Genomic DNA, 25,108 nt, shown 5'->3' on the forward strand with positions numbered 1-25,108 from the left:
CTTTCTGTTTGTCATCTGATCACTTCAGGGAACCGTCAATATATGGTACTCACAGCTCGTGTGCATCCTGGTGAGAGTAATGCCAGCTGGGTGATGAAAGGAACATTGGAATTTTTAACAAGCAGTGACCCCATTGCTGAAATCCTGCGAGAAATGTTCATCTTCAAGATTGTCCCAATGCTGAATCCAGATGGAGTAATCAATGGAAAGTAAGGAAAAACGTTTGTGCTACGATGTTGTCTGATGTAATTAGCAGTCATTTGGTCATAAATTATTAGGCATGTTCTGCGGGGCTATTTAATTACAGGAGAATGCAAACTGCTGCACATAACTGCACATTGTTACTGGCTCTACAAAATAACTTTTATCATAGAAATGCTACATGCTACAACTAATTTAATTAGTCTCTCTGTCTATCTTCTCACAACTAAACATTTTTAACCATTATGCTAATGCCACACGGCTGAAAATCATCCAGCATATGCAGGTATGAGCCTCCTGTCCAGCCTGTACCTGGAACATTCATGCCAGACTAGATGCAGACACAAGTTGGGATTTTGGAAAATAAGCACAAGAGCTTGAACTCTCGTGGCAAAATCCATCAATGTCAGCACTTGGGCCAACACAATTGTTCTGGGCACAGGCAGGATAGGAAACTAATACCAGTGTAGGGGCTGATTCTCGTCCTGCGTATTCCAGCAGGCCAATTTTCAGTCCTATGTGGCATTAGCCTTGGGCTGAGGGTGTGGCCCCAAAATGTATACAGACAAAGACAAGTGGTCCTCAGCACTGAGCCGTGATATATTTAGGACATTGAGACATTTGTTTATAGATCTACTAAAATTCCCCCTCTTTAAACAAAACAGGAAGGGGCAGATTTACATAGAGTCGAATATCGAGGGTTAATTAACCCTCGATATTCGACTGCCGAATGTAAATCCTTCGACTTCGAATATCGAAGTCGAAGGATTTACCGCAAATAGTTTGATCGAATGATTAAATCCTTCGAATCGTTCGTTTCGAAGGATTTTAATCCATCAATCGAACGATTTTTCTTCGACCTAAAAAATGTTAGAAAGCCTACGGGGACCTTCCCCATAGGCTAACATGGCACCTCGGTAGGTTTTAGGTGGCGAAGTAGGGAGTCAAAGTTTTTTTTTAAAGAGACAGTATTCGACTATCGAATGGTCGAATAGTCGAATGATTTTTAGTTTGAACCGTTCGATTCATAGTCGAAGGTTGAAGTAACCAAAAAAAAACATTCAAAGTTTTTTTTATTCTACTCCTTCACTTGAGCTAAGTAAATGGGCCTCTAAGTTTCATTGTCCATTCAATGCAATATATACAAGCTGGACAGTTGCATCAAAGTCGCCCCTAATCTAGCCAGTCCTACAATCACTTTTCTCTTTGCACTCTTTTATTATGTAAGCGACTGAGTGCTATCCCCCTAAAGCTGTCTTCCTAGTTCAAGACCCTCGGGTACCTATATGGTAAAGGCAGTCCAGGTTAAGGCCCAATAGGGGATTTGGAAGTATCTAGACAAGGCTGGCCCAACAAAGGTCTGAAGGGAGAGCATGAGACAGAGTGGGTTATGAGGATAGAACAGGGCAGAGAGGATGTACAATCAGTCATAGGCAGAGAGTGTGTAGAAACAGGACAGGATGGCATGGACATACAGTAGAAGCAGGACTGGAAGTATGCAAAGGCAATACAGGAGAGACTAGGATACTCAGCCAGGGCAACAATTTTTCTTTACTTAGGTATTAGAGAGAGCTATGAACGTATCTTCATTAATTAGGCCAAGAATTGAAGATAAAGAAAGCATTATATGAGGAGGATTCTGATATTTTTGGATAAAGGTCTCCTAACTAGTCAGTGATGCTGCTGAAATTGAACAAACACATTTGTGAAGGCAGGGAATACCAAATTAACCAGAACCCTCTTGGCTGCCTTACTGGTTTAAATTCCAATAGAGGGTCCAACTATCTCAGCTGACTGAAATATGTGCTGTATTACACCCCCACCTGTCACTCACTACTGAATAATTGTGTAGAGGGAAAAAAGAATTTATGGAAATATGATATGTGATAAATTCAGCTATTTCTATATCTCTACATTTCTGGATCATGAGAAAATTCTCATTTAATTAGCTGTTAAAAATAAAAACGAGGCCAGAAAGGGTACAGAAGACTTTTAATGGTTTACAAACTAATCTAATAGAACTAAATCTAGGCTGATTTGTCTCTCGGAACAGCTTGAGTTATTTTAAATTTTTTAAGTTAAAGGGTTTTTTTCTTGTTTGTGTGCTAGTATATACTCTAACAGATGTTTGCCTGTGTATCTGCATACCTTCTAATCACACAGTATATATTCATTTTTAAAAATGCAAATAACTGTTTTTTTTACCTGCCACTAGTTGAACAATAATAGTGTAGCCTGTAGAGAAATCATTAGTTATCCAGTCTGTCTCTTAAATAGATCTGTATATAAGAGACAGTTTGATCTTTCAGTACTACCTTCTGGAAACCCAAAAGCATTGCATCAATTTGTGTCTTGCATTAGGGCTACTAATTAAACAACTACAGAACTGCATTTCTGTCTCAATAAACATCAATAATAGATGGTGTATAATCATATAAGCCTGTTGCCAAATTAAAAAGTTTCAAGTATTCCCTTTCCAGATGCATCACATTAAAAAAGTTATCTAAACTGTGATGGTAGCATCAAAGCTTTCTGTTCTCCTATTAACTTGTTCTGCTTTATTTATATTTGCATGCATCTGAAAAATGCAAACTCACACAGAGGGGCAAATTTACTAAAGCGCGAAGCGGCTAACGCTAGCGCAAATTCGCAAATTCTTTTAGTTACTTCGCTGATTTACTAACGGGTGCTGGCGTAAATTTGCTAGCGAAATGGACCTACTCTAGCGCTACTTCACACCCTTACGCCAGACGAAGTTATGGCGAAGGGACCTAACTACGCTAATTCACTAACTTGCGCATTTTACTGAACATTACCTCTTGCGCCAGACTTTACTTCGCCTGGTCAGACCAGGCGAAGTTCAATACAATAGATAGGAGTTTGTCCAAAAATATTTTACATTTTTTCTAAGTCCCAAAAAACGCTGGCATCTTTTACTTTTTTAAGAGTGATAGTATGAAAATAAGTCTGAATTTATTAAAAGCATCAGGGCATCTCCCATTGACTTCTATAGCACCTTAACAACTTTTACTGAGCAAAGTTTGGCATTAGAGGTTTTTGTGGTTTTGCATTTTTAGAGTTTTTGAGAAGTATAGGAAAACCACAAATTTTTTGAGATTAGTGGAATAAATCACAATTTCGATTGTTGGTAAATCCATTATTCAGAGAACCCCAGGATAATTATAGTTATAATTACAGAAAAGCTGTCTCCCATAGACTCCATTTTATCAAATAATCCACATTTTTTAACAATTATTTCATTTTTCTCTATAATAATTAAACAGTACCGTGTACCTGATCCCAACTAAGATAAAATGAATCCTTATTGGAAGCAAAAACATCTTTTTGGGTTTATTTAATGTCTGCATGATTTTCTATTAGATTTAAGGTATGAAGATCCAAGTTACGGAGAGATCCATTATTCGGAAAACCCCAGGTCCCGAGCATTCTAACAGGTCCCATACTTCACATTCAAAAGTTCTTTAACTTTGACTATTCTGCCATGCCATAACAACTTACCTCTGCCCCACACCCAAAAACTCCTAATGAGTTGATGAGTGAATATGTCCCATTTTTCCAAAAAAAATCACGAAACTGCAAAAAACTTGTATAAAACAAAATGTTTACAAGTGCGACAATGTCTTATTGTGGCAACTTTTTTGTCCAAACGCATTAAACTCAATGGGTATTTCTTCAAATGGCAACTCGTTTGTCTCTGCGATAATTTTGTCTTAGCGACTTTTTTGTCATGGCATATTTTGCTGCAGTTTTTAATCAAAATTTGCAGATGGCGGAATGACGCTGTAAATCCATGACTAATGAGCTGAACTTTCATTTACCATTTATGCCAAGGATGAGAGCTATGGAGTATCATTGAGTCATTTTAATAAATTCAGGGATGAGAAGAATAGGACTGGTAACATCGTAAGCAATGTGCGTAGTTTAGACTTTATTTTTATTTTATGTCTTTGAAAGCCTCATTTTTGTCTGTCAACTCCCTTTTCCTCTTCTATACTGAAGTATATATTTTATATTTGCACTATTTTATGCAAATGAATGTTCAAATGATTTGAATCAACTGTGGGCATGTAGTTAAACACCCAATAGTTTTCTTCAACATTTTTGGCAGGTGTGGTTTTGCAGCAAAATTTCCACATTTTACCATATGCAAATATTATTATGAAATCACTGTACAATGTTGCCATGAAAATATGCCTATACTCCAATGTATTCTGCACAGAAAAAGACAGCACGAAAAAGTTGGCATAGCAGAGATACCATGGAAAAAGTAGCTATGAAAAGATGTCCATAGATACCAATACATTTTGTGCAGAAAAGGTTGCCACAAGTAAATCCCCATTGGCTTCAATGTGTAGCAAATTTACCCGTGGTTTCACAAATATTTTGGCAAAACTGGAGAGATTCTCTTATCACTAAGCCCAATTAATATGAAATCACAATGAGTTTTTAGACTTTCCTAACGAATAGTCTTATGTAACCCCACTGAGACAGTGTTATAAATGGTGTAGCTGTGTCCTGCCTTGAATGGTTTGAAGGCAAAATTCAAGTTATCAAATAATGCAGGTGCCTGAATTGTCTTACAAAACCAAGGATATAATAATGAAGCTGGTCCTCACATTGTTGCTACAACAGTCTTTTTGTAAGCATGTTCCCATTAAATTTGGAAGATTGCTAATGGAGTTATGGCAGAAATACATTAGTGAAGTTGGGAACTGGTATTGGGTTATCAGGCATAGCTTGGTTTTGACCTCAGTTCAATAGATGTCCACAAAACATTCAAACTATCCTCTGCACAGTAGAATGGATCACTCTGTTCAAGATTAAAATTTCAAAACTTTATTCAAAAGTGTAAAAATCACACACACAGAGGATAAGGGCAGGGAGAGGGCACTACATGGAGCACCGCTTTACACATTTCGTGACTGATATAAGTCACTTCCTCAGAAGCTGGGAGCTGAAGTTGGGAACTAGTATTGGGTGATCAGGCCTATCTTGGTTTTGACCTCAGTTCAGAAAGTTGGTTTTCTTCCACTTCCTCAGTAAAACAGTTCTGTATGGGCCTTATGTACGAGCCTTTCCCAGACTGTTGCTGCAAAATAGAATAGCATTGTCAAGAATTTTTAATGTGCATTGTAGAGTTGAAGATTGCTTTACCTGAAACAATAGTCTGCTAGCCAGTCCAATTCCGAAGAGAATTGTCACCTCTGTCTCTCTCCAGAACATGCATAAAAACATGAAAAAAATAATTTGTGAATACCTTCATGAATGTAAATTGCTCTGGGAAGAGCATATCACTCACGTAATTGTGTGAAGTTGCCTTGCAGAATTGATACTTGAGTGATATATTTTCCCATCTGCAAATTGAAACATGCCAGTATAGTATTTTTGGAGGCTTTGTCACCTACAATGGAGAGGATTTAGCAAGGGTGAAAGAATGTACCATGTGCCATTACCCTAAAAAGTATTTTGAGAATAGAAACATGTCTATACAATATTTAAAGAATAACCATGCCAAACTGAAAACATAGACCATAAAAGAGAATCATTCCCAGATATGGCATTGGTCATTATTCCGAAGACTATCTGGCCGTAACAAAAGATAACAGACCATTGGAATCAAGGACTAGCTCCATGCAACAATGAAAATGTGGAAATGTTGTTAATCATTTTGCATCTTAAGCATATGAATAGAAAGAGACACTAAAATAAACCTTCTATATACTGCTTTGTTAAAAATGGAGCTAAGTCAGTGAACCTAACCTAGATCCCCTTTGGTGGATAAAAATGGCATTTAGATTTTATAGAAGATAGAAAGGCCAGGTAACCGATCTGCTCACAAAGCAGTTTCAGAAGCACTTTATAACTGCATTCACTATTCATAAAACTGAACAAGAATTAGAACACAGACATTGTCTTGGGTGATATATCAATACATTACAGCATATCATAATCCAGGCAACTTTTCTATTAGCTTTTAAGACGGGGATCCCTGGAGTTCTAAATGACATTTCACATTTTATGCTGCCATTCAGCATCTCATAAGAATTAAAATGCTCCTCTCCGTGGCTATATATCTAACGAGATTTATTAATGTAGTCTAAGAATAAATACATTGAACCAGAATATCTGATATATAACCATGACTTTAGCACCAAAGACTGTAATTTGTTTCATGGAATGTTACCCTATTAATGATGGATTCCTCATCAATAATGGTTTTTTTTCTGTCAATGAGTTATAATTATATTTTCTATTCAGTCATGCTTTCTACTATGTATAGTAGAACTGTGCTAATGCTCCTTTGTTGCAGGGTTTATGAGAACACCTTGTGCTGCTATTTTATAGTCAAAAGAGAAAATGGATAAAGAAAAGAAATTACATTAAAAATGTTATAAACATTTTCCCTTGAAAAGATGCACAGGAACTTCACATAACACCAATGCAACCCTTTAGCTCTCCTTTAAGAGCCACCTACTATTAGTTTTGACCATGCAGGCAAACAAAGATAACAACCCTTGCAATCCCTTTCTCATCAATACGGGATGCATAAAAAAGAAAGAAATAAAAGGATACACATGCTAACCTAAATAACGCTATATGAAAAAAGCCAATTATTTAGTTCCTAACCTCTTTGGAAATACATTTATCAGTGGAAGACAAAAGCAATTCTGGGACTGGTTTACTAGCCAAAGTTCTTCAACAGAGAAGGTTCCGTTACTTTGTTTGATATTTTGTCAGCTTAATATCTGCCATTTTGAAGCAGTTGCAGAATTACTACTAATTGTACTACTAATTGTAATTATGTACAGTAAATACACACTATAGTCTGATGGAGATCATTTTCTAAATATTATAGCTCACAAAGGTTTACGATTATTAGAGCATACTGATTAACAGCTCTTATGGGTATACACGTCTCATGTCACAGGTTTACATGGTGTTGTTATTATCTTTATTCTTATATATATTTGCTCATTTTATGCAGCAATATATGTTGTCTGTAGTAATGAGCTTTGCTCTGTAGAAGTTGTAGTCTATATGAGACAGCTCTCCCTAGGACAGTGGTCCCCAACTTTTTTTTACCCATGAGCCACATTCAACTTTAAAAATGTTGGAGAGTAACATAAGCATGCAAAAAGTTCACGAGGTGCCAAATAAGAGCTGTGATTGGCTATTGGTAGCCCCTATATAGACTTGCAGTCTACAGGAGGCTTTGTTTGGTAGTACACATGTTTTTTATGTAACTAAAGCTTGTCTTTAAGCCAGGAACAAAAAAATAAGCACATCCTTTAAGGCCACTGGGAGCAACATTCAAGGGGTTGGAGAGCAACATGTTGCTCACAAGTCACTGGGTTGGGGGATCACGGCCCTAGGAGGTTTTGATGCAAGGGATAGGGGGTTGAAACTGAATCACAATTACTGTGAAAAGAGTGTTAAATAATTTACACAGCATAAGGTAATAGTTCAAAAAAGTTTCTAAGCAAGTGCAACTTGCTCTGAGTTTGTGTTTATTTTGTATAGAATAGCATGGCAGTAATAAAACAAACAAACTGCCTGAAGTGGTATTTTATATGGGCTGAGGGAATTGTTTGTGATTTTCATTAGAAATCAAATAAAGTGAAATCATAAAGCTAATTCCACATATTGTGTAAATCAACTTGAGTGATGGTACAAACGTCTCTCTTACTAGAGCCACACCATACATACTGACTATGAGTGTGTGTGGTTTTAATACAGACCCTTAGGTCAATTACCAGCTATAGTTTTCAGTCTATGGCTTTTCCAGATCATGGATATTGGCATGATGGGAGTTGTAGTCCAGAAAGAGGTTTAAGATCACTGTTCTGCAAACGCCTGTTTCTGTAGGTGATTACACATGGGTGAATTCGGGACATTTCGCTTCGCCGAAAAATTTGCGAAATTCGTGAAATGGTGAAAAATTTGTAAAACTGTGCCGGCGTCCAATTTTTTTTTTACGCAGGCGAATTTTCACGAATTTGCACCTGGTGAATAAATTTGCCCATCACTAATAGAGAGCCCTTCCTAGCTACTATTCGTACCTTTTATATAGAGACCGACATGATTAGTAAAGACTCTACAACAACAATATTTCTGTTTGCAGTACTGTTTATTCTTGTTTACATCTTTTTATTAGCAGTAGTGGCTCAGCTATGAAAAGTACTGTTGAAAAAACATACAGAGAGGCTAGGACTGAAGGGTAACTGTAAACTGTTGTTTTTAATTAATAAATATTCCTACTGTTATATTACACCTTTATTTTAAGCAGGATATGTTAATGCCGGTGAAACATTGCACCCTGGTGAGCTGACAATCACATGAAAATATAATTCAGGAGATGTACAGTATCTCGCCTTCATTCACAGTGCAAGTAACTTCATATAATACATCTTGAAAAGTGCTTTTTGCTGCCAAGTGTTCCTGCGACACAGCTCATTCATTTTGAAAACTGAAAAGATTTGAGTGTGATAATGTTCAAATACCGTATATACTTCCAAAATGATCTTACCTTGTAATTTTGTGGCTTCAGCCAGAGAGGTAAGATGGACGTTGATGACATTTACTGAAATCAAAATGTTTTTTTTTCTGCTATCAGTAAAGATAAAACTCTATAATTTTATGTACATGGAATTGGTTATCATTACTGTAATGAAATCTTTATCTGACAGAAAGCAGGGATGTGGATTGATCGGGGCAGATCCCACACACATTTTGCTATCCATCTTGCAAATGGAGGCTTTTGCTATCGCTGAGTAAAATGATGCATCTAGAATCAGTTCTTTTTGCTTGTACTCCCTGTAGCGTTTCAATCATTTAAATAATGCTACGTCACAGTTGGCTTCATAATATGTGGATTATGGATGTGTGAATTATGGATAAAAATATAGAAACTCGGCATTTGAGTTTCTCAAATGAGTCGTAATGGGAAAATTATAAGTCTTCTGTATTTAAAAAAAATTATGCATTAGGACGGTCCAAAAAGCGACAGTGACATATGGAGGGGGTTATGCTAGTTGGATTGAGGCTGTTCTGTGATAAATGACACAATCTGTCAAAGAACATCTGTTATCTATCATTTTGGCTGCATCTTAATGCACAAGAAGAAAGGCAAAAAGGGAACTGCACATGCAACAAAGGATAAAGATGATCTTCTGCCCTTAATGGTGATAAATAAATGAAATGGTTTGCATTTGGATAATTTTTGGCACTTATTAGGCCTCTTTGTATGTCTTCGTGCCCTAGATATAATGGATTTATAGTTAGTTGGTATAAGATAAATGGGCTTCTTTGCTATGGTTTGATGCACTGTATAACTGAAAGAGGTTCATTTGCTTAAACTTCTCATACTTGTTTTGATCTGACCTTTTTTTTGTAACTTATAATTTTTTTTTTACTTGAAAAGACCAAAACGTATTAGCACACTTTTAAACAATCTTTCATATAAATCTCACTAAATTATATGAAAGCCTAATTTCAAACATACTGTAGGTAAATTGCTTATTGTCATGTCCAGTGGTATACTTGGTAGACTGTATGTAGAACAATTATTAAATAAAAATTCAAAAACAAAAAAGAAAGAAATAGGCTCAGAAAAAAGAACAAGAGAGGGAAGGAAACACAAAGCATTCAATAAAACTGTTGCTGCTCAACCACCAGTGTTTCAAGCCTGTGATTGGGCTGAGTTTGACAGCAATTCCCATTGGGAATAAAGGAATTTTATTCTGTATTCGTGCGAGGTTATATTCATATTGCTTGATGCTACTGACCCTTTGTTTCACTTCTGGCAAGGAGGGAATAATGTGGGTCTTCCATTTAGCTGCAATTGAGATGCGGGCAGCTGAGAGTATCTGATTGGTCAATTTTTGTGTATGCTTTGTGAGTTGTTTATAGGGTTTGACCAAGAGTAAGTTAAGAATGCATTCATCTAGGGTTTGAAGCGTGATCTGATGTAATAAAGTTATGATTTCATCCCAGAACGATTGTACTTGGACAAAACCAAAATATATCTCCCTGGTGCCTGCATCCTTTCCAGCAATAGGGAGGAGTTTCTGGAAATAATCTGTGAAGCTTGGCTCTTGTGTGGCACCAAAACATTAATATTTTAAAAATGTTTTCCTGCTGTCTGACACAAGTAATGCCTTGTTTAGTATTGCCCCATATGGGATCCCATTCTTTTTCATCAATTGTCCTCCCTATGCAGTCATCCCATTTTGCATATATTTGTGCTTATATCCTGCTGCTAATAATGGGTTAACTAGTAGCTTGTAGATAACGGAAATGAAACCTTTCTGAGGGAGACTGTGTACTGCCATGCACTCAAAAGAGATAAGTGAGTCATCTCTGTTTACTGCCAGTATAGGAGCATAATAGTGTCTTAGTTGGTGATATTCATACCATAGCAGAGAAAGACTTTTCTCGTTGGGAAAGTGCCCTTGGCCTGTATCGTCATGTCTCTTAAAGTGAAAAAAGGGGTACCTTTCCAGCGTTGCATATACTTTATTGTAGAGGCAGTGCTGGCTGAAATTGAATATAATTGTATTAGCTGGTGTTTATTGTGTTTCTACCTCAGTGTGTGCTATGTTTCCCAGCATGCTGTGCAGTACAGCCACTCAGGGCAATACCCAGCTTGGCTCACTATTCCGATTACTTACTGGAAGTTGCATTTATTTCCTGTTTCTGCTGACCAGTTATTTTCTTGTTCATGCTGATCATATGCAGCCTCACATTTCACAACTTGAACACTTTGGGGTATATTTATCAAAGAGTGAAGTTAGAGATCAACACAGTCCTCTAGAGTGAAAGTCCGCCACTCCCCATTAATTTCTATGGGATTTTTAAAAGAGTATTTATCAATGGCTGAAAGTGAAAGTTCATCCTTTAATAAATACGCCTTTCAAAATCTCATAGAAATGAATGGAGAGTGGCGGAATTTCACTCTTGCGGACTTTAACTTCACTCTTTCATAAATATACCCGTTCTTATCCGTTGCACAAAAGGTGGCGTATTAAATTATAGATTTCTTGTTTCTAGGGGAGATAGAATAACCATATCCCAAATTGCACTTTAGCTGTATCTGTTGACATATACTTTTCTCCTACACTGTCATTATAAGCCATATTAAACTAAAGGCTCCAAGCTTGCATGTTCATTTTGTTATCCTATATGACAGAATTCATATCCCAATCTAATACAAATGGCTTACACAATAAATAAACAACCAGAGTGGTATTGCAAAAAATATTTACAGGATTAAAAGCAATCACAGAAAAAAGTCAATTTAGTAAAATATATAATATAACATAATACTTTCAGCAAAGTGTATAGTTTGTGAATAGTGATGGGCGTGAATTTGCGGTGTATTTCCATGTTTCACTGACAGCAAATACATTTGCGAAACTTTGGCGAAAATTTGCCAGCAAAAAGTCTGCTGCGTCAAAACAATTTGCTGCGCGTCAGAATAGTCGCGTGCATAAAAAATGTTGTGCGTCAAAATTATTCAGACACCACAGATTTTAATGCATTTGGACAAAATAGGCGTGCGTATAAAAATTGACGCGGGCGTCAAAATTATTTTAATGCCCATTGAATCCAATGCGCTTCGTTAATTTTTTACGTTTTGCGAATTTTTCGCCATTTCACGGTAAATTCACAAATTTTTTCGGAGAAGCAAAATGGGACAAATTCGCCCATCACTATTTATGAATACTTACCACTCAAGTTTAGATACAGATAATCATCGAAAGGAAGCAGATACATTTGTCGCAGAATGAGAATTACCCTGACGTTTCGGCTTTAAGCCTTTCTCAAGGGGAATTCACTTACTGCACTTATATTTGAAATACTATTTAATTCAATTGGTACATTAGCGTGCCCTCCAGTGACCAATATTTCTATAGAATTCATATCCCAACCATGAAGATAATAGAGATCACAGCAGATTATACCCTTAGGTGTCAAACCAGCTGCCCTCAACTTGTTGCTGAGCTGCCAATCCCATCAACCCCAAGAGCTGTAGTTCAGCAACTGTGAGACCACAACAGCTTTAGCATTTATGCTCTTCAAAAATAAAAAAAAGCTGAAACATATTTTATGAATGTTGGAATAACCATTCAAGCAGTAAAAGATGTATATGCTTCGTCTGCTCAACCTAAACCTCTGCTGATGTTACAAACATTATAACATTACAAGAGCTGAACTGTTTCTAAAGGGATATCGATTTTCGTGATTCATATATCTTATTTCTCTAGCAATTTTCCTAAATATAGAATACAATTTGCTGATTTGCATTAGTAATCTATATATTAAAGCTACACTACCTCTCTTTGAATTGTATAAAGGTCATATAAGCTTCACATAAGTGCATGCATTTATGCAGATGACATTAAATCCATCAATTTGTCTCACATAGCAGCATGGTTTATAAACAGGGAGAATAGGTGAAATTTGCATAAATTCAGCTGGTGTTTATAGTTCTGATTTCTAAAGTGATCTTTAAACAATTATTCTTTTTCTTTTGTGAGTCTACTTTTTCAAATATAACCATAACCTACAGTATTCACGCCATCCTTCATATATCTTTGTGGACACAAAACACTGTATTACCTTCTCAACAATGAGTGGCTATAAAAAATTTTAATAATAAAGTAGTAAAATATTGCAAGTTGCTCATTCAGCAGAATGAAGGATGCTAAAACACTTGATTGCCTAATTAAAATCAACGTTCTTAGTGTTTTTAATATAAAGTAGTTGGCTTATGAGCAATTCTATGGTGCCCGGCAATTGATTGTGCATTGAAGATCCCAAAGTACATTAAAATGTAAAACCAATACCATTAAATCAGACAGGGAACATTTAACTCGCTTTGACTTTTTTTTTTCAGCAAAGATTTTCAAATAACAGATTCCAGCCAGATATAAGCAGCAACAGCTGCTCTCTGTAGTTTGTTTCTGATTTGCCTACACATTAACTGAGTTAATGACATTGTTGTGTTACAATGCCCACCACAAGAGATTTTGCAATTTGTAAACCGTTATAGGAAATGCATCATATTTAAGCAAAAGAGCAAGTCCAATTTTGTCATAAGTACATCCTTTTTTTTTTAATTGATTCCAAATTCCCTGCGATAAAACTGACCATACGAATCTCAGGCATTTGTGATGAAAGCAGTTTTATTTTTTTTGCAAGGGGAGTAAAACAATATGTAGTTAATGTACTTTTTTCATTTATTCAAATAGAACTGGTGACAAGGGATGAGCAAATGTTTTCACTTTATATACTATAGTTTTGATGAAGATTTCACAGTTTTGCCAGCAGTGAAAATCTTAAACCTATGCTAGAGTTTGGTTTTGCCAGAAAAAAAAATACACAGGAAAAACTGCCAATGGCATTATCTCTGTATACCAATTGTACTAGAATTTCTCTTTCATTTTTTTTTGTCTAAACCCCCAAACTTTTTTTTGCATGTGTGATATCCGTTAAAACTTTAACTAATATGTTCACCGCTTGTATTGTCTCTATATTGAGTGAGGTGTTTTTGATGATCCCAATCGCACAGCTATGGCTGAGGCATCCCTGCAGGGATTGGTGCAGTGGTCAGGGTCAGTGGCTGAATATGCTGAGATTTTTCAGAGATAGGTCTCTGATACTACCTGCAACGAGGCAGCTCAGCATTTCCATTTCAGGAAAGGGTTGTCAGAGGCTGTTAAGGATGAACTTGCTAGAGAAGACTCCCCCAAAGTCTCAGCGAGTTTATTGCATTATGCATCAAGATTGATAAGCGACTAACAGAGAGACAGCGAGAATCTGTGGGTTGCACTTCTACAAGTGCTCTCTCCCTAGGTACTCCAGGTGTATCCACTAGAAGTACAACCTCAGAGGCATAGTCAATGCAACTTGGATTCATTTGAGGTCCTATATCCGCACAGGAACGAGAGAGGCGTAGAGCAAACAATCTGTGTCTCTATTGTGGGGGCCAGAGGCACTTTTCAATTAATTGTTTCAAGAAAGGGAAGTAGGTGGTAAAGGGTCAAATGGAGGATGCATCAGGAAGTAAGGGTGAGTGGTTGTCCTCTGTATCCTCTGTATCCTCTGTATCTCTATCACTCCAGAAACCTGTATCCCCCAATTGTCTCCTTTTGTCTATATTATTTCACGCAAGAAGTAAAGTCATGTCGGTGACAGCCCTAGTGGATTCCGGCACTGGGGGTGATTTTGTTTCTTCTCAGTTGGTCAGTAGGATGAAATTGGACAGGGTGCCTAAGAGCAGTCCAGTTGCAATTGAGATGGTGGATGGTTCTTTTCTCTACTCAGGTCCAATCACGCATCATACCCGGATGTTCTGTGTATTGGACAATCTCATTCTGAATGTATTTCTTTTGATATTGTTCCTAATTTGTCTTTTGAATTAATTCTTGGTTATCATTGGTTACTAAAACAGAACCCGATGATTAATTGGAGGGAAGGGATGATGTTCTTCAATACTTCATAAGAGGGGTACCCAGAGTTTGGTTGCTCTCCTTCTTGAGGGTTCAGCAAGGGTTGGTAAACCAGCAATTGTGAGTCTGCGTATGGCTCTTCCCTTGCAATATTATGAGTTTATTGACGTGTTTGAAAAGAGGGAGGCAGACAAACTGCCTCCACGCAGAGCATACGACTGTCTTATAGAATTATTGCCGGGTGGTAAGATTCTGTTTGGTCATATTTACAATTTGTCTGAGCCGGAACTCAAAGAAATAAAGAGTTACCTGCAGGAAAATTTAGATAAGGGGTTCATCCGACCTTCCACATCCCCAGCTGGTGCCCCAATATTTTTTGTCAAAAATAAGGATGGGTCCTTAAGGCCCTGTATAGATTATTGCAATCTAAACCAAGTCACGATTATGAATAGGTATCCTATTCCTTTGGTGTCACAACTTTTAGATCAGCTTAAGATGGCCAAGATTTTTACCAAGCTCAATCTTAGAGGGGCATACAATTTAGTGAGAATCAGACAAGAGGATGAGTGGAAGACGGCGTTTAGATAGATAGATACGGTCTTTACGAGTATCTAGTAATGCTGTTTGGGCTATGCAGTGCCCCCGCCACGTTTCAATTCTTTGTTAACGGCATTTTTTGAGATCTTCTAGATCAGTATGTCATAGTCTACCTTGATGATATTTAAATTTTTTCAGACAATCCTAGTCAGCATAGGCAACATGTATGAAAGGTTCTTTCAAGACCAAAAAGTCATCAATTGTATGCGAAGCTTGACAAGTGTAAATTTGAAACCGTACAGATCCAATTCCTTGGATTTGAGATTTCCCCAGAAGGGGTTAAGATGGATGGGGGTAAGGTAGCTGCGATTCTCCAATGGCATGTCAAAGAGGTCCAGAGATTTGTCGGTTTGTCAAATTTTTATAGGAGATTTCTTAAAAAGATTTCAGCTATCATTTCACCCATGACTCGGCTTACTCATAAGGGCAGTTCTTTTGCATGGACTGGTGCGGCTCAGAGAGCTTTCAATGAGCTTAAGAAAAGATTCACTTTGGCACCAATTCTATAAGGAACTCCTTGCGATCAAGGTGGCGTTTGAGGAATGGAGGCAATTCCTTGAGGGAGCTGCTAATCCAATTCTTGTAATCACGGATCGTAAGAATATGGAATTTCTGAGGGCAGCTAAAAGGTTGAATGCCAGACAAGCTTGTTGGTCTTTATTTTTCTCAAGATTTAATTTTACAGTTACGTATCGTCCGGCATTGCGTAATGGAAAGGTGGATGCTCATTCCAGACCCATGTCAACTCTCATTAAGTCCTCTCTGTTACATGTGGATCTTTGAAATGAGAGCTCTCAATCCAGGGCCCCAGAAATTCAGCGGTTAAATCAGGGGCATTAATTTTCTATGAAGGATTCTATCTCTACGGAGATCGTATTTTTGTGCCGCCTGAGCTGAGGGAGAAAGTACTCTCTTTAGTTCATGATTCAGTAGTAGCGGGCCATACTGGAATCAGGAAAACACGGGACCTTGCATTTAGATATTTCTAGTGGCCTCAGATTCATCAAGATATTTATGATTATGTGGTGTCTTGTCCAACATGTGCAAGGAATAAGACTCCCAGGAAACGGCCCGCAGGTCTTTTATTACCACTACCTATTCCAAATCATCCATGGGGGTCTATTGCTTTGGACTTTATTGTTAACTTCTCTTTGTCAAAGGGTTTCAACACCATTCTGGTGGTCATTGATAGGTTAACTAAAATGACACATTTCATTCCCATTAAGGGAATTCCTTCAGCCTCTTTTACGGCTGATTTGGTGATGCAAACATTTTTTAGGTTGCATGGAGTTCCAGATTCAGTTATTTCTGACAGAGGTACTCAATTCACCTCTAGATTCTGGCGCAGATTTTGTAAGCTTCTGAAAATACAGGTTTCCTTGGCCTATCACCCCCAGTCGAATGGCCAGACTGAGAGGACGAATCAGGTTCTTGAACAGTACTTGAGATTACCTTTTTGCAGGATGATTGGAGTTCTTATGTACATACGGCAGAATTTGCTTACAATAATTCAGTTCATTCTGCTACTGAACAATCCCCTTTTTATGCCAATTACGGCTATCATCCAGCAATTTTGCCACTAAACCCTGGCATGTCTTCTCTACCTGCGGTTGCAAAGAGAGTTGAGTGTTTGCACCCGAGACAAGAAAGGCTCATTAAAGATCTGAAGAACATGCAACACCAGGCAGGGCCGGAACTAGGGGTAGGCAGAGTAGGCACATGCCTAGGTGAAGGTGTGCAAGGCATGTACTTACTCCTACCCCTAGTCCGGTCCCTTCTATGCTGACCGGCCACTTGTTCTCATTTATTCACGCATGTGCAGACAAATCTTTTCGCGCATGTGCAGAAGCGGAATTTCACTTATGTGCACAATCTCCTATCCGCACACACATGAACATCTAGCTCGCGTGCATGTGTGCACCCAGACGGCGCAGCAGCCGGGCAGGCTGCCTAGGGCGCCTGCCCGGCTTGGCCCGGCTCTGACACCAGTCAAAGAGGTTTGTAGATTCCAAAAGATCTCCGGAGCCAGTATTTTCGATTGGAGACCAGGTGTGGCTGGCATCTAAGAATTTGCACCTAAAGAGCCAAGTTGGGACCAAAGTTTTTGGGACCTTTTTGAATTGCGGAACAGGTTAATCCAGTAACTAACGGTTGGACTTACCTCCGACACTAAGGATACATTCAGTTTTCCATGTTTCGCTTCTCAAGCCATATCAATAGACACGGTTTCATGCACTGGACGGGGCACCTCCTCCACCATTGGTGGTTGAGGATCAAGAAGAGTTCATAGTTTCTGCCATTTTGGACTCTCGGGTGTTTCGGAAACAACTACAATACTTGGTTCAGTGGGAGGGGTATGGTCCCGAAGAAAGGTCATGGGAATCTGGTCAAGAACATTCATGCGGATCAACTTATAGCGGAACTTCATCGGATACACCCTGACAAACCCAGACAATTGGTGCCTAGAGGGCACTCATGAGGGGGGGGAGGAATGATGTAAGGAATTCACGCCAGTAGAGCAGGAGTTAAAGGGAGATGTTGCAACTGGCCAAACAGCGGCTAGGGAAGGTTACTTAGAGCTAATTCGCAGACGGGCCAGTTGCTAGTTCAAGTGCTAATTCAGTAAACAAGGTCACGGCTCGCGTTTCTGATACCTGATTCTCTGAGCACTCATAGTTTAGTCTTGGTTGGTACCTGACTGGCTTCCTGCTATCCATGCCGGCAATAGGCATTCGGCATTGTGTACGCGAGGTTGGACCTCTCCCGCACCCTGACTGTGTGACTCCCTCTCCAGCGTTTGGCGTCTGGCCGGCAGTCGGCTCCTGTTGCCACACTAATTCCCTGTGCGGTTCCTGTAGCAGCTCTCTCTCTGCTGCCTCACATGGCACTGCTGCTTGTGTTTTCCACTCACCGCTCTCCTGATCAGCACCTGCAGCTGGGCTCCTAATTAAAATCCTACCACATTGCTACCAAAGCTTACACTTTTTATTAACAGAATAAAATGGTTGGACAGTCCTCTCAAATGTTTAGTGCATTTTTCTAGGTACATTGTGCACTATTTGGAGTACAATGGCATATACTCAGTTAGGATGACCTTATCTGTGCAGTATGTGGCCACTGACCTCCAATTGATATCAATCCTTTTTCAATTTACTGGCAACATAATGACTACCTAAACTAAAAAACAATATGTGCTCCCCACAGTCTCAAATCTGGAAAAGAAAACCCTTTTTGTGCTTTTATTTCGCTTACAATTGGACCTAGAATATACATGTTTCATATATCTAGGGATACTGGCATTGGTATTGAGTCCATGCAGGCCTTGGAACATGTCTTGCATGTCAGATCTAAAGCCATGTGAAGTGAATAAAGGCTTTTTACATTTAAATTGACACTGCGGATGTTGCCATGCTAATTATTGCCAGTCATTGCAACATAAAAACTTTCAGGGTCTTCATATATTTTAAACCAGTTTAAAATCAGAGAATACTTTAATACTATATAACTGTAACCAAAGAAAAGGGTAGTGGGTAAAAAAAGTATTAACTTATTATTATTAAACTAAAGATAACTATTAGGGGTCCTATGTAAAAAATGTTAAGTGATAAATTAAGTCTATTTTGACACATTTGCAGTAATATTATTAAAGAAAAGAGTTTCCTTTCTTTTTATTAAACATGGTTTCTACAAACCTACAAAAATGATTTTAAGACACAATATGTGCTTTTGTGTCAATTACTGTATGCACTAAAAGTTTTTACTGAAAGTCTCTATACATATAGACCTACAGTATATAACATTACAAAATGCAAATGTATCATCTTTTTTTACATATCATTTACATTTGATTACATTTTCCTATGTTAATTTTATGAAAAAATACAATTTGGTATTTATAAAGAGTCAATTAAGTGTTTTATAGGGTTGGAAGTAAAACTACCAGATTGTGATGCATGGAGGGGGGGTGAAGTGATAACATCAGGGGGGAGGAAAAAGGGTAAGTTTGGGGCATGGTTGGATGAATCAGGGGCTTAAGAATGAAGACAACATGGGTAGTGATGAGCAAAATTTTTCACCAACTTTTGCCTCGAAAATGAAGCCCATAGACTCTTACAGGTGAAAAAAATGTGTTGCATGTCCAAAAAAATGGTGTCACCCATAGACTTCAATGCATTTCTGCAAATGTTTTGCTCTTTTGGGAATTTTCAGTTAAACTGGTCAGATTCACCCATCACTACACATGGGCCAATAATAAGGTACAAAACAAAATTTTGGGTGATTATCAGTACTTATGGTGCCTATGTACAATAGATAGCAGTTGGTTCAGTCAACCAGTTTATGATGAATTGGCAGATAGGGAAGTGAAAAGGAGCACAAACTCAGTTACTCCCATTACAGTTGTTTGCATACTATGCATGAACTTGAACCATAGGAAGATTTTCATACTAGTGATGGGCGAATCTGTCCTGTTTCATGGAAAAAATCTAAAACATCTAAAAACAAACATTGAAGTCAATGGGTGTCAAAATCATTTTGACGCGCAACAATTTTGACACGAACGACAATTTTTATACACCCGACTATTTTGTCCAAATACATTAAAGTCAATGGGCGTCCAAATAATTTTGACGCGCGACAATTTCTATGTGGGTGAAAATTTTGATGTGCACCAAATTTTTATCGTTGCTGCAGAATTTTCACTGCAGTTTCGAGAATTTATTCACGGGCTGCGAAACGAGGAAATTCACCGCAAATCCATGCCTCACTAATTTATTTGCCCATCGCTAGTTCATACTGCATGTAACCCCTTCTAAACTTTTTTTTTTTCCATTCTGCCCATGTTTGGTCACCTTGAACTGGTGCTTTACTGATTTAACTGTTAAAAATACTAGATGAACGGAAACAACTTTAAATATCTCTTTAAGCTCTTTAATAGCTCTTTAAAAATAAAATGCACTTGCTCCCTTGAGAACTTATGACTTCTAGCAGATGCAACATTAAAATGTGTTTATAATTATGTTATATACCGGATTCCACTGTAAATAATTAATTTATCATCCTGCAAATAAGACTTCTGTGCAGCAGGTCCGGACTGAGAATTAAAATAGGCCCTGGCATTTCTGGTACACAGAGGCCCAATCAGCCCACACAGAGCCCCAAACTGCCCCCACCAGCTCACTAAATACTGACTTTCTATGGCACCTTATAGCAGCCCCTCTGGCATTTGCCAGAACCCACAGATTGCCAGTCCTGGCCTGCTGTGCAGTAACACACATACAGTATATACGCCACTATAACTTGCAAAACAGTATGTGAAAAGCATATCCATTAAGTAATGTTTAGCAGATCCCATACTCATGAAACAGTTGGTCATTTTATGTATACTGTTGATAGAAATAAATAAACCTCCTTAAATTGACTTGTTTAAAACAAATTCACATAAAGGCCATTCCGATTATTTAGAATACTATAAAAAAAGTGAATGAGATTGAGCTTATTTTTTTATAATGATTCTTAGTACATTACCTTATACAAATTATTGTATTATTTGTGGGCCCAGCCCAGTAAACAAATGATACAAATTACATAGGTACCCTTATAATACATGATATTCAAACATAAATCCTAATGTGCAGAAGATCATTATAAAAAAATAAGCTCAATCTCATTCACTTTTTTTATAGTATCTGGTATTGAATGGAAAATCCGTTATGCGTCCAGTCATTTCCTTTCCCTAACAAAGAATTTGTTTTTCTTCTTGTCAGGTCCATCTGAGTAAAGGATGTGAATTCATTAAAAAATGCTTAAATGTTAATATTTCTCCAATACCTTAAAGCTTTGCTACCTGCTTGTTGTCATTTTGAAGCTGTTTTCTGCAAATAAATATGATTTTCAAAAAAGAAAAGAGAAATGGTGACAGCTGTCCAGCCAAAGTTGAAAGCTTTGCTACAAACATCCTCTGTGCTAACCGAATCAACGGATTCAGATAAAATTTCACTTTGGTGTCATTGATTATGAGGAAATGAATAGGAGCTAAAGAGTCATGTAGAAGTCAACGGCAGTTGTTCCTTTAACAATTGGAACATGGTTGATAGTTTTGGGCTGTTTGACGCTGGTTTTGGTTCAATAATCTAATAGATAAATTTGAGTTGTCGAGGCAACAATTTGATAAAGTTTTGTTTTTGGGGTGACAATTCAAAAAAATTGCATGATTCAAATTGATGCATGATTTTGTCTCAGTTTTTTTCATGAGATTTATTGATAAATGAAGGGTTTGGGAGTTTGGTCAAATTATTTTTAAATTTATTATAGTGAGGAAAAGTCAAGTTTTAGTAAATACCCCTTTAATATCTCCATTGAAACATAATGTTGTGGTTTAATAATTGGCCAATCAAAAGTGCAGTGCACAGTAGTGTAGAGAGGAGCTGACTGGGCTAGGCAGGGCAGCAAAGCAATGGCATCACGGGAAGGTGAGGAGGCTGTGGAGCACTTGCCTGGCCAAAAATGGTGACTAGCCATGGTTTACTAAATGGCAAGACTTCAGGCGATGCCCATTTCATCCTTTCTGGGTTAGCAATTTATGAACAGGTTATTTAAATGTCACAGTTAGCAGGGGAATACTTGCCATTTGGGGGCTTATGCCTGGATAAATTATGGCTATGTAATATTACATGCTTTGTGGGCACTAGTCCGGCAAGGTGGTGAATCAGCTGCCTATTTTAATTTGTCCATTTGATGTCTCAGTGTTGGATAGGTGGCATGACAAAGACATGTTGGTGGTAATATTTGTGGCAAGCATTCCTTGGGAGTGTTCTTGTTGTTTCAGTAAAAACTATAATGGGTTTTATTATTTATGATTATACTGTATACTTTAAAATTGTCACAGGAGTTTCCCATCTTGGATTTGGTTAGGAGTGTCAGTGACACTGTACATGCTCAGTGTGCTTTGAGCAGCTGTTTGGAAGTTAAGCTTAGGCATCATCGCAAATGATCAAGCAGGTGGATTTTCCTGTCATATAAACTGATGCTACAGGGCTGATTATTCAATTCTGATGCAAATTGTGCTGGTTTCTGAGCTGCCATGTACTAATCAGACTTACTGTATATTGTGACATTATTATTCAGTATATTTTGAGTCAGTCCTGAAGTCAGTAAGTGACAGCAGCACAGAGCTTGTGCAGTGAATCAGCAGAAAAGAAGATGGGAGCAACTGGGACATCTTTGAAGGTCACAAATGTTTACTGTTAAAGGGCTGTGGTTGACTTGGGCTGGTACAGAATCCTGAAACATAATGTACAACATTTTGCCCCAGTTCTTTAGTTAAGCTTTAGTTCTCCTTTAAATGGGGAATTCACATCAAGTCGTCACCAAAGCTGCTTTATTTTGTATGTAAACATGATACAAAACTTAAAACACTTTAGAAAATAATTATTATTGCTTACAATTATTAAAGTTCACCCATAAATCTGCTCATTGTTTTATTGTACTCCATAAGACACATATATAAAGCTTTGGGGGGACAAAATGCCTGACATTTGAAAATACACATCTAAAACGTTTCCAATTTACTTGCCAATAAATCTTTACTTTATTTACCTATACATTTTTAGTTTACCTACCTATAAATCTTTAACAGAATTTTTTTTATTTTAATACAACTTCAACAACAGTTTTCTCTCATATTTATAAAGAACTTTGATTTCCTGTTCAACCAAGATAGCTTTAAAATTACCGAGACCTGGTCAAATTCCAATATTTCCTGTGGGATGATAAAGAACTTCTGTTTGGCAAAGTGAGAGAGGAAAGCATCAATATTTTACTACCTGGTAATAATCTGGTCAAATTTGCTGAGCTTGTTGAAATGTCATAGAAATAATGGAATATCAATTACCTTTTACTATTTTAACAACATTTCCATTATTGCTTTGACAGCTCCTTCACTCCCCTCTGACTGCGCCGGAAACTTTTTGAAGCTTTATTAATAGACAGTTCAGATGGAAACCAGCAGAGTATGTCAAATCAGGAAGAATGACTGCTTTTACACATTTTTTAATAGGGCACCGAGAAATAAATGTAATAATGGACATTACATAAAGATTAAATATGAATTATCTTATTATTATTATAATTAAAATAGTTCCATAGTGATTACATGTTTTAAATGTTTATCTAGAAAACTCCAAAAATAAAATTGTAATTTCCCAGAGTAAAAGCATTGCTTATTTATTTTTTATAATTTGCTTTTTCGCTATAATAATTTGACAGTACCATGTACTTGATGATAACTAAGGTAACATAAATCCACACTGATGGCAAAACCATCCTGGTTTAATATTTAAATGTTTAAGTATTTACTATGTGAAAATGTTCAGTGTTTTGTATTTTCAGTTGCAGCACACATAATAAATCCTATACAAATGCTCATTTCCTGGGTAGTCAGACTTTCGGACCCAGACTGCTAAAAACTTCTTTCTGGCCTTTATTGTATACAGTTAGCCCAACTTGCCCCATATGGAAAAGCCAATCCAAAGCTCTTTGGGGCAGGGACCTCAAAGTCAGTATGCCAAAAATTTAAATTTTTTACTATAAAATCGGAATATTTAGTGGAAAAAAACTCACATTTTTCAAAATGTATTATACCCCGAGGATGGAAAAAAGTCTGAATCCTAAAATCCAGCATCTCAGACCTACTGAGGTTGTATATAAGTCAATGGGAGAGGTCCCTATTCTATTTGTAAGTTTCTGTGGTCTGCGCTGGAATAAGCTGACTATTTCAGACAAAAATCCTAAAATTTCTGGCTTTTCATAGAAAAAGCCTGAAAAAATAGAGAAATTCTAGAAAAAAGTCTGATGTGTTTGTCCCAAATCAGATAAAATTGTAATGTTTTAATAATAAATAAGGTCCAATTGTGGATTCTATTGTAACTGTATTTTGTATTTTTTTGTATTGTTTTTTGTACATATATCAATGGAAGTAAGCCATTATAGTTCCTAATATCCACTAAAAACAGAATTCAATCATTTAAAATAATACATTAAATTTATGTCACACCCTTTACATAATGGGTAGGCTAGAAGAGGTGAAATGATGTGAGATGTGGTTTTCTAGAAGCTGGATTACTTTACATGATTTGGGAAAACTAAGATGGAATGGAAAGAAGAACTCAAATATCTCAATGAAGACCTAGACCTTCCTGAAGTAAAAGCCCCCACAACTTGCCTCCTGGGCATGTTAAATTAAACTGATACCAAATTTATTCTCTACCAAGAATAACATTACTGTTAAAGGAAAACTATCCCCCCCCCCAAAATGAACACTTAAGAAACAGATGGTTTATATCAAATTAAATGGCATATTAAAGAATCTTACCAAACTGGCATATATATTTAACCACCATTTCGTGATGGTTTTGGCTGCCTCAGAGTTCACCTGACCAGAAATACTACAACTCTAACTGTAACAGGAAGCAGTATGGTTTGCTTGTGTGCACCATGAATCATAGACTCCCAGGGGGTGGCCTTTATTTCTGGAAACTTTCTATTTAGCATTATGGCACATACAAATAACAAGTATATTATTATGAAAATGGTTTATTTACATGAAACAGAGTTTTACATACTATGAACTGTATTATGCATTTTCTTTTTAGGCCTACATTGTTTGGGGGTATAGTTCCTTTAAAATGCACATTGTTATATGCTAAAATGATGGTTATTATAAATTGGATGAGCCCCCATCCACCTACACTAAAAAAGTGGCTAGACCTTGTAAATGCTACACTATTAAATTAACATTCAATACGTGGGGTGCACCGGAGAAATTTGAGAATATATGG

The 25,108-nt window shown here is 37.3% G+C and overlaps 1 protein-coding gene across 1 annotated transcript in view; it reads left to right on the top strand.

Moving 5' to 3' along the window:
• The window catches only part of agbl1.S (AGBL carboxypeptidase 1 S homeolog), a 244,719-nt gene that overhangs the window by 101,707 nt on the left and 117,904 nt on the right, over window positions 1–25,108 (top strand). Inside the window, exon 18 of the mRNA XM_018255312.2 lies at window positions 29–209. Within this exon, the coding sequence (XP_018110801.1) occupies window positions 29–209 (181 nt within the window). The remainder of the gene's footprint in view (window positions 1–28; window positions 210–25,108) is intronic.

The sequence above is a fragment of the Xenopus laevis genome, chromosome 3S (genome assembly GCF_017654675.1).
Source record: "Xenopus laevis strain J_2021 chromosome 3S, Xenopus_laevis_v10.1, whole genome shotgun sequence".
NCBI classification, from domain to species: domain Eukaryota; kingdom Metazoa; phylum Chordata; class Amphibia; order Anura; family Pipidae; genus Xenopus; species Xenopus laevis.